General features: G+C 36.2%; 1 protein-coding gene across 1 annotated transcript; it reads right to left on the bottom strand.

Moving 5' to 3' along the window:
* Nucleotides 1–685: 685 nt before the first annotated feature.
* On the bottom strand, nucleotides 686–10,233 carry LOC104091604 (protein LIKE COV 2-like). Its single transcript, XM_009596974.4, has 7 exons — nucleotides 9,958–10,233; nucleotides 4,126–4,178; nucleotides 3,934–4,043; nucleotides 2,592–2,759; nucleotides 1,918–2,015; nucleotides 1,295–1,421; nucleotides 686–998 (listed from the first exon to the last, which is right to left on the bottom strand). The coding sequence occupies exons 1-7, from the start codon at nucleotides 10,063–10,065 to the stop codon at nucleotides 898–900; spliced, it is 765 nt and encodes a 254-aa protein (XP_009595269.1). The 5' UTR covers nucleotides 10,066–10,233; the 3' UTR covers nucleotides 686–897.
* Between the last annotated feature and the right edge of the window lie 1,110 nt (nucleotides 10,234–11,343).

Below are 11,343 nucleotides of genomic sequence, written 5' to 3'. Positions count from 1 at the left end.
AAGTTACGGAACCGAATAACCCGAAACCGAAAGGAGAAAAATCGAACCATACCGAATTTAATTAGGTACGGTATTGGTATAGCATTTTAAGAAACCGAATATCGAAAATACCAAACCGAAATATCTAAATACTGTACCGTACCGACCGACGAACACCCCGAGGAGTATCTGAAAATTCGAATTTGCTTGCTGAGAATATCGCTAGGATGAAGACAGGCCAATAAGGACGTGATAAAGCTATTGTCCTATTATTATCCTTCAACAAAATTTTGCATTCCTTTGTTTGGTTAGTGAATACAGTTACGATTCTGCTAACTCAAAACTCGGAATAAAACGTCCACGCAATTATACTTTTTAACCACACATCTACTTATGGTAGATATTCTTCAAAATCATTATTGGAAATAAGTTTCAACCATTTGATAAGAAGCGTTTTACCTTTCATGGCAGGTTTAATCTTTAGATTTGGATAGTTAAACCAAAAGGATTACGTATATAAGTTCCTCCATAATTTTAGCATAGCAATCTTCCAGGGCAGAGCTAACCCTTTCAGTTACGGGTTCATGAACCCAATAGCTTGATTAAGCCCTTGTATTTGTCTTAAAAATATATTGAATAAGTACAACTTACTAATTTAAAACAACTTAAAAGAACTAAAATCCCCAAACCCAAGCTTCAAATCCTATGAACCAAATGACCCCCTATATTCACATAAAATCTGCTTTCCAATAAGTAACAAATTTGCTTCAAACTAAGGAGGACATAATAATAACAAACTGAAGTCAGAGCAAACGAGAAAAAACAGCAATGTATATATGATATCTTCCTCCTTAACAACACAGTCCCACCATACTAATTAATTACAAACGGCCTACACTGTCATATTCATCACCATTGTTACTTAATTCTGTTCAGTGGAATTCTTTCACTTTGTCGTGCAACCCTTTCCACATGAGAAATCCTTTGTGGCATCGTCATTCCTCCGGAAACAATGATCTCTGCATTTTGGCTTCACCATTAGAAACACTTGAAAACAGTTACATTAACAAACCCAAAATTCATTTACATCAATGTCTTGTTCAGATACTTTGATCTTCCATGAAAGTATAATGCATGACAGGGGCGGCCAAAGAGGCATTTGCACGTAGCTTTACCATAACTTTTACAAAGATATATGATTTACTAAACTAAAGATCATTAAATAAGATGCATGCTTCGACCAGTCACCAAGCTATTAGTACTAAACAAGGAGCGGTCATTTTAAGGATGAGTTGTCAAAAGCTAGAAAACGTACCAATGCCTTCACGGATGGACAAATTTGGTCTTATAACGTCTTTGGCGTTAACCAGAAGTATATCACCAATATACAAATGGTTTGTAGGAACAAAAACACTACACAATTCTTCATCCCCTTCATCTGTCTGCAATCCAGAAAATAGTCGATGTTGAATATTGATATCAGCCAACAAAATAATAAAATGCTCTCTTTGCTTGTTCTAGTTTAGTAGTCGCTCTTTCTGCTTCTCATCTCTACCCATCACCAGAGAGAGAGAGAGAGAGAGAGAGAGCATTAGGGGACTATCATTGGAAAATGCCGGTTGCTCAAGATTAAGCACTTATGCACATCAAAGGACATTCTGCACTTACCAAATAAAAGGACATTCAGCATTTACAAATAACTACAAGCTAGAAGGGAAAAGAATATAGCCCAGTAAAACCTTGCACGAAAATTAGATACTACTTGGAAAACATGAACAAATTGATAATGAAATTAAGCTAAAGAGAAACTCAAATGACAGCTTTATCTAGTCTATTATAGCAGCAAATGAGAACAGGCATTTTAAAAATGATAAAGAAAATGGTTTTCCCTTACACCATGTTATCATACGGGGAAAAACTGATATCCAGAACAAGTACCTGAAGGGTAACTGATGATGTTATAAAACCAAAAGCATATTCACCCACACGAGGATGACGAATGATTGCCACTTCCTTAAAAGCAGTGGTATTTTGATCTGCAGATTATATAAGAATGAAATGTCAGTATCAAGAACAAAAACTAATAAGAAAATGCAGCAAAAGCAAAATACTCCACGAAGCAACCTCAACTCTCCAAATTAAGTATTTATAGTCTTCAAAGCACAATTTTGATGTATTATCTGTCTCGGTGATCCTGATCCCCTTGCTTTTTGACACTTTGGTTTATTGAAAGTATGAAAGTCTAGTACACCAAATGAAGTTCAGTTCAGATTTCACTTTTTTACTTCACAGCTCTGAGATTCATTTCACTCCTCCGAAAGAGATTATCCTTTCATTTTCTTTCTTTTGTTATCTACCTTTTTGTGATGAAAGGAAGAGAATAATATATTCTGTAAATTATAAAATAAAAAAAAAGAGGCTTTTTTCCACAATCTTTCCTGAAATTACCCGCTCTCCACCTTTCCCCATTCTCTCTCAGGCTGATAGTTGCAAGAGATGGGTCCATAAGTGATTCGATATGTGCACCACCACTTGCCTTGTCCAGTATCAAAGAGAAGGCAAGTTTCATTTCCTCTGTCTTCTATCCACAAGATTAAAATTCTGTAGCTTACCTGGAGATACTGCAGAACTGATCTGCTTTGAGGCTGAATATAAGTGTCTGACAAATGGCATTCGCTTAATAATCCATTCCCCAATCCAGAAAACACTAGCACCCAGCCAAGACGAAACAAAAACTCCAACGAAGAACACAAACACTAGAGATGTGACAAATCCTAGTCCTGCACCAACAACAAATGTCTCAAAGATCAGGAGATCTGGCCAATATACAATGGATAAAACAACATTTGATACAAGTAGGAAGGTGGGAACACATAAGACAAATTCAAGGAAACATGAAATTTATCAATCATGCATGACACATGGAAAGATAACACACAACATTATGGGATTTATCAAAAACCAGCGACCTCCATCACCTCCAAACATGAAGTACTACAACTGATGAAATGCTAGATATTTGATGACAAAGAAGAGAATGAACTGCTTTCTCACAAGTGAGAGGCATTTACAACTCATGGGAAGAGAAGTCCTTTTTTAATAGGGAACAGAAGTCATGTATTTATATACATGCTGATCTCAACATCACGGTTTCTAAGAGCAAAAACAATTCATACAAATTGGTCAGAAATCTATTGCAATTGATACCATGCTCTCCCCTATTGATCAGCAGGAACCACTGATAGTTGCAAACACAAGGTGTTTTTCTTGTAAGATGAAATATTGCTAACACCAGGTTATGTCATGGGATCAGTTCTTTTAACTAACATGGTATTGAGGGGGGAAAGAAAGTAAAGCACAATTAATCTGAGGATGGTCAATCCTTGTTCTTGTAGTTATGTTAGGGTCAACCACGAGCACCTTAGTCTTACATAGCTGTATATAGTTGGTTGTATGCTGAAGGAAATATTCCTTCGAGCCACTGTGACCGAAATCCGCAGTTACCACAAACAAACTTTAATCCAAGCTCAACTAGTATGAAAAGAAATAATCAAAGTTGACAACTATCATGACAACACGACCAAAAATATATATAAATATTAAAGCTTCTTCTTGCTCATATTGCTCTCTGACTCTTCACCGCAGTCCAAGTAGTGAGAGTTCATAATATTCCTTTTGTTCCTTGTCTCCTTGATGCAAGGAGATAATAACTATGTACATGCTTATAAAGAGTTCCATGCAGCTGACACGTTCAAATACAAAGATAAGTTAGCCATATTATCTTGTGGAATCACAGGTATACCCAATGATAAAGTATCTGAATATGAAATACGAATTGGATCTTGAATGTGTAGGAGTACTGGACAATTAAGCATCAAGAAGCTGGATAAACCACAATAATGCAAAAAACTAACTGCAGCTATCAAATTTTTGGAAAGTGGAAATTGAAATTACCAAATATGTCAATGCCAAGTTGTTCATATAGTGGACTGAAGAAGCCATCAACAAACTGAATAAACCACCACGTCACAAAGAATGTAACTGCTACCGGGAAGAGAACTACACTGCAATTTCAAAGTTTAGAGTGGTTAGCGTTTGGCAGAACCTATCAAAAAAGTAAGGAAACAGATGCAAAAAGCAAATTACCATCCAGTCATAAACTTCTTAGACACCCAGCTTTGAAGAAAATAACAGCAAGCCTGAAAAGGGTGTATCAAAAACTATTTAGACATCTGCAAGTAAACTGCCTACAGGCATATGTATAGAGAGAAATGTTTAAATATGTCCTATTCTTCTCAAGATTCTCACTATATATACACAAGAAAGCACGATAAGTTCCAGACTGAAAGTATATAAGAGTACAGTTGGTATTAAAAGGATTAGAGAAAAAACAGCTCAACTGTCTAACAAACTGTTACCCTCTAAACTCTAAAGAACCTGGATCTTCTAAATCATATTTTCTCACATTGACCATTCATTTTCGAGCTTGGTTTCTGGATTCAAGTTATTTTGAAAGCATATGCAGAATATATAGTGGTACTGGGTCGGAAAAAGACTAGCAGACATACAGCTCAACTTTTCAAAGAACCTGGATTTTCTAAAGAATTTAGTTTGACTTGGCCCACTTGTTTTCCAGTTTGGACTTCTTTTCTTGATTCAAGTTGTTAAAAGGTACTAAAATTTTTTCATAATAATCAGATAAAGGATTAAGTAGCTAAAGGATTTCTAACAATAACTCTTTTTTTTTTTGGTAATTAAAATTATTATTAATCACCAAGGATAACAGTACAAAGCATAGCATAGCATCTCCCAGCTAGCTGTTCTCTACAAGGAGTACCCAAGAACCTACTACTATCTGTTCCTCATATCCCTATACAAGCAGTATCTAAATAAGGACAAAACACTATGACTACTTTTTTTTTTTAAAAAAAAACATAGATTCTGTATCAGACCCTTCACTTTCCTATCTGCCCTGAAGTAGCACATGCTCACAATCTCCCTTGCCAAGGCTTCATGTTCTCTACTTGCTTCCATAGCACATGTATATATTCAGCATACATCATTTTAAGTAGCATTGTTGAAGCTGTCTTCCCCTTTGAGTGTTGAATGATAAACTGGAAATACATAATAAGCATGAATCCACTTGATCCACAACTTATCTTGCTTATGAGTTAGGTCCCAGTAGGATTTGGCAATTGCAGCACTATTCCACACCTGCAGATTAGTAAGGTTGAGTCCCCCTACAGATTTAGGTAGGCATACCTTTTCCCAAGCAAGCAGTGATTTTTTTGGTAATCATATTTCCACCAGACCATAGGTAGCTTCTACAGTAAGCCTCAATTAATTTGACAACCTTAACTGGTAGTGTAAATAACTGAGCCCAATAAGATTGTATTCCAAACAGCACTGTTTGTACCAACTGAGCTCTGGCAGCATAGGATAATTTTTTTGTTGTCCAGGATGTTATGTTTGCTACCATTTTATTAATGAGGCGTTGCCACTGAAGAATGGATAGTTTTAGTGTCTAGTGGAACCCCTAAGTATTTAAAAGGCAATTGCTCCTCACTGTAACCAATAGCTTGAATGACAATTGCCTTTTGCATAGGATCCATACCCCCACAATAGACTGCACTCTTTGACAAATTAGCCTGTAGCACAGAGGCAGATGAGAATGTCCAAAAACAATTATGGAGCTTCTGCACTGATTCTAGCTCACCCCTGGCAAATAGTAATAAGTCATCCGCAAAACACAAGTGAGTGATACCCAGCTTGCTACATCGAGGGTGGTATTTGAACTGTTTATCCTGTTTCAATCCTTTGAGTAGTCGACTCAGATACTCCATAGCAATAGCAAATAAGAATGGTGACATTGGGTCTCCTTGCCTCAAGCACTTAGCTGCATTAAAAGGCTCTGTTGATTCTCCATTTAACAAAATAGAGTAATTAATTGTTGTCACACAAGGCATTATCCATTTTATAAACTTCTCAGGGAAAGCCAGTCCCTCAAGAACCTGCTCTAAGTATATCCATTCTACAGAGTCATAAGCCTTCTGTAGATCCACCTTTATCATGCATCTAGAAGAAATGTGCTTCATGTTGTATAACTTAACCAGCTCATGAGCTAATATTATGTTGTCTGCTATTCTTCTCCTTGGAATGAAGCCTGCTTGTGAGTCAGAAATGATATGACTCATAACTTTTTGCATTCTTCCAGTTATGACTTTGGCAATCAGCTTATACAATATTGTGCAACATGCTATGGGTTGATAATCCTTCACTGTGTCTGGGTTGGCAACTTTTGGCAGTAAGATGAGTGTGGTGCAATTTATGACCTTATATAGGATCCCTGTATCAAAGAATTCCTTCACGGCTTCACATACATTTTTCTTGATAATGGGCCATGATCTCTTGAAAAATAAAGCATTGAACCCATCTATTCCTGGGGCTTTACAGTCCCCAATTGCATTCAGCCATTCATAGATTTCTGACTCTGTAACATTGGCACACAGATCTTTTTGTTGTGCATGTGACAGACAAAGACCATTCCTCATGACCAATCTATTGATAGCCGGTAAGCTAGATGTTGTTGTTCCCATCAAGGATTTATAAAAGTCAACAAATTCAACTTTGATTGCTCTTGGTTCTTGGAGTTTACCACTTGTTAAGGAGTTAATCTCAAGAATCTGCTTCAGATTTTGCTTTTCCTTCATTATGGCTGTGAAATATTTGTTGTTTGAGTCACCCAGCCTAATCCAAATAGCCCTAGACTTTTGTTGCAGTGCATTTTCCTCTATCAATGACCATTTCTCCAATTAATGTAGGCATTCTTTCTCCTGATCAGCTAGGGTATCAGAATAATGGGCCTGCATTGCTTCTTGAATCTCTTTCAAAGTTTCTCTGGCTTGTGTAATTTTCCCTGAAACTCCTTTAAACTCTGTTGAGTTTAGTTGCTTAAAGACTGGTTTCAATTGTTTCAGTTTAAACCACACATTCTTCATCTTTCCAATTGATAGTTCTGGACCATCCTTGTGCTACATTCTGATTAAAATGCTCATGATCTACCCAGATGTTAAAGAACCTAAAGGGAACTTTAATGTTGCTCCTTGGCTCTCTCAAAGGTATAAGCATAGGATGATGGTCTGAAATGAATGGTTCTCCATAGGTTACAGTCAAGTGCCCATATTGCATCATCCAATCATCATTTGCAATTGCCCTATCAAGTCTGTTCATACTCTGTCATCCCCTATTTGGTTGTTGGTCCATGTATAGTAATCTCCCTTCCAAGGTATTTCATTTAGTAACAGGCTATTGTAGCATTCTGAGAAGTCTTTCAATTGAGCTAAAGTCACAGGATTGCCTTGTCTATCTTGAGGAGTTAGAACAGCATTGAAATCTCCACATAAAAGCCAAGGCATCTTGATCTTGGGGGCCATCTGTTCAAGTTGATTCCACAAAGTTTTCCTTTGATCTACTGTGTTGAACCCATATACCACTGTAAGCATACAGACCATACCATTCAGCTTGCCAGTCACCTGACAATGAATCAGCTGGGCTGCCTTTGCTATGAGTTGAACTTCATAGCTTTTGGCATCCCACAGAACTCATATTCTCCCATTGATTGCTTCTGTGTAGTTAGTTAGCCTATCCCAGTTAGGAGCCACCTTACTAGCTATAGACTGTGCTTTATTTTCTTTGACTCTAGTTTCTACTAAACCAGCTAATCTAATTTGATTATCTCTGAGATACTGCTTAAGCTCTTTTTGCTTGTATCTCTTAGTCATTCCCCTAACATTCCAGAACAGCCAAGTCATTGAGATAATATGAGTTCACCTCCTATATCAGGAGGCCTAGTGTTCTCATCTCTCATTCCCTCTGCAGGCAAAGCTTGGAAGCCATTCTTGGTCACTATAATCTCTGCATTAATTGCATTATGATGCATGTCTTGCCCATATATTCTCTATGTTGTCTACTTGATTGGTGTTCATGCAATTTCTGATCTGAAGTGGATCCTTTTGCTCGCACATGAGTCCAACCTGCTTCAGTGGTCTCATTAATTGTAGCCCCAAGTTTCTGTTTACCCCTTTCATTAGCTTCACTTTGATGCAAGGCTTGTTGTTGGTTCTGCATTTTCTCCGCTGGTTGCTGCTTATCTTTTGGTTTCCATGCTTGAACTAGCTTAGGTCTGGCTCTTTGCAGTGGGCCAATTCTCACTTCCTTCTTTTGCTTGCTACAGTCATGGCCAATCTGTAAACACTCGGCACAGAATGCTGTCCTCCATTCAAATTCAATTGGTTGTTGAAATTGTCTACCAGAGGGATCCTTAACTGTTACTTCAGTAGGCAGTTTCTTTGTGACATTTACTTCAATCAAAATTCTAGCATATGACACCCTGGTTTGTTTTACAGTGCATTGGTCTGCAAATAATGGATTACCAATGGTGCTAGCCATCCTGCTTAGTGTATTTGTGCCCCAGCAGTTCATCGGGAGTTTTGGAAAATTCACCCACAATGGAATTTCTGTCAAGAATTCATCATTGAAATCAAAATTCGAGGTCCATTGTTTTATAATGATTGGTCTGCTATAGATGGTATAAGGGCCACCATACAATACTTCCTGCAAATCACCTAGGCTGTGAAATTTAACGATATAATATCCCTCTTCATGAAGAAACAATTCTGGTTCAGCCACATTGTTCCAAAATTGTGAGATGTATTTGCTCATATGATTGTACCCAGGCATTTCCCCAATTATATAGACAATGAGAGCTTTCTTCCATTTCTCAGTTTCACACTCAATTTCATTTTTATCTAAATTGACGACAAACTGTCCATTCACAATTTCAGGAGCAATGTAAGTTAGGTGCATACCATTCTCAACAGAATGACTTCCAGCAAAAAGAATTCCTATTTCGATGGTTGTCAATCGGAGTTACCACTTGCTGTGAATTCCTATTTCGATGGTTTCAGCAATCACACTTGCGCTAACAGAGCTTCCTACGGTCACGAGGTCGTCCTCTCTTCCTAGCCATGGCGATTCACAGACGGCGCACGATAGCGTATCATGCGCCGGGAGCACAAAGCTAGAGATACAATAACTCTTTTTATTTTTGATAAAGAGGATTCTAACTTTTATCACATAAATTTTCACAACTAGAACACAAGAACTTATGTTTGGCGTGTATAAATTGACGCTAAACCCCCAACCCAAATAACCAACTCCATTTCCATAAGATAAACATTATGATTTTGATCACATCAAAATCAACATGTTATTAGAATGCTCATTTCCTACATTTTCACATCCAGAATATTAGAATTCACTTTTTGTGCATAAATTGACTCTAACTAATCGATAACCCCACACCACAAGAAAAATTAAAATCCCCAATTCACAACCTTTTTGCCTGAGCAGATAAGATGAACAAGTATCAAAATCTCATTTAAGGAATCAACTCATGTTTGACTTCAGTATATATTAGCATTCTCCATGCACTTATAAAGGTACCAGTTTTCCAAATTGATGGATCAAATATTGTAGATATATACTACCATTTGACCCCAAAAATTAAAATATCGAACACAAGCACCCATTTCCCATTTAAACAATCTTCTTTTTTCTTGCTTTTTCCACCATGTGCTCAAACTCAAAACCTTAACATGAATAGCACTTCCTATAGCAAACACGAATACCCATTTTCTTCTTCTTTTTTTTTTGTATTTTCCTTTTTTTTATATGATAGTAATGTCCTGGCCAGCTTGTGCGCATCTGACTATTCCACGGATACCTACTACCCTCTAGGCAAATGGGAATAAATCATTTTTTCATTGCTGGGATTTGTTTGTATTTCCCCCTTTTTTTTAATTATTTCAGTTGGATTTATGAGCAAGAGTAAATACCCTAAAAAACGTAAGAAAAAACACGAGCAACAAAAAATTAAAAAAAATAGACAGAATTCGATAATTACAAACAAAAACAGACCTTGCGGGTAGAAGAATTAGGGGAAGAGGGAGGTGATTTGATGGGGTCTTCAGGATCTTCAGTGGCTTGACTCAGTGGTACTGAAGTTGGGTCTTTCTCTTCCGCCATTTTTTTCAGTTTCTAGATAGATCTCAGGAGGAAGAAATGGAAATGACTTGCAGCAGCACAGTGCCAGCTGAGATTGTGTTGTGAGATTAATTGGGAAAGTTTGGGGTTTAAGAGAGAAGAAGAGACTTGTGAATTGTGCGATATATGAGCTGTGACCTTTTTCACTTTGTAAACTTAGAACTGAAGGGAAAACAATTAAAAGGATATCTCTATTCAAATACTTCAATTTAAATATCAATGTGTTACTAGCGGTTAACGAAATGGGAAAAATTAATATCGCGTTCAGATCTCAACATATATATAAAATACTAGATAATTTTTTCTCCTATATCTAATTATTGCTGGACATAATTACCTGATATTTGTACTAGGTAAGTGAGCACAAGCTGGTTCGGAATATAAAAGGTATTTTAAGAGTTTTTGTAGGCATTTGGATATAAAAATTAGTATAATTTTTGGAAAAAATAGTATTTAAAGTTAAGTTGAAAAATAGTATTTGAAATTTTAAATTATGTTTGGAGATGTATTTTATTTGAAAAAAATATTACAATTTTGTGAGTGGGGAAAAAAGTTTCTTCTAAAATTTTGATTTGGAAATCACATTTTCAATAATTTTTCAAAAATTTACAAAATTTCATGGACAAACATATTTTTTTTTAAAAATTCCGTGAAAAAAGAGAAAAAATTATGGACAAACGGGTTCTTAGTCGTTTTCAACATGCAATTTCTATAAGAATAAGGGGGCGTTTTGTTGGAAAATAAGTTATCTCATGATTAGTTATCCAACCTCCTCATAGGGATAAAAAATACTATAATTCCGAAATTAATTATACCATGATTTTATCCCAATTAAACATAGGTTAAACTCAACTCAAATTTAATCCTGAAATTAATTATTTATTATCTCTCGTACCAAACGAGACCTAAGTATTATGTCGAGAGAGTTTAAGATTATAAAGTGTATCAATTTCTTCATAACAAAATCTTAAAAAAAGAAGTATACAAAATTCAACGGAAAAAAATAAAGCATAGTTGGGATAGGGGCCGGGGAATGGGGATTGGCAAGTGATGCACTTGAGTTTGAGTGTCAAGTGTACTTTACTTGAATTCAAAGTGATAGATTAACTTAACCTTTCTTTTACGTAGCTTGTGAGGGTCATGGTGCACGGGGAAAATTTTTTCTTAAAATGTGTTATTTTCATTAAACAAATGTAAATAAATGATATATGATTTTGTCTAAATACTTTTATTATTTAATTATAAATAATTCATATGTAT

The sequence above is a fragment of the Nicotiana tomentosiformis genome, chromosome 5 (genome assembly GCF_000390325.3).
Source record: "Nicotiana tomentosiformis chromosome 5, ASM39032v3, whole genome shotgun sequence".
Lineage (NCBI taxonomy): Eukaryota > Viridiplantae > Streptophyta > Magnoliopsida > Solanales > Solanaceae > Nicotiana > Nicotiana tomentosiformis.
The sequence above is the reverse complement of the archived record's forward strand: the minus strand, read 5'-3'. Positions and strand labels throughout refer to the sequence as shown.

Bases quoted from the DNA above. Each gene is read 5' to 3' on its own strand.
- LOC104091604 (XM_009596974.4), bottom strand. From the start codon at position 10,065: ATGGCGGAAGAGAAAGACCCAACTTCAGTACCACTGAGTCAAGCCACT. The intron at 4,044-4,125 runs GTAATTTGCTTT...TTGAAATTGCAG, and splicing joins AAGAAGTTTATGACTGGATG to TGTAGTTCTCTTCCCGGTAG. The intron at 2,016-2,591 runs GTAAGCTACAGA...TATAATCTGCAG, and splicing joins CAGTTCTGCAGTATCTCCAG to ATCAAAATACCACTGCTTTT.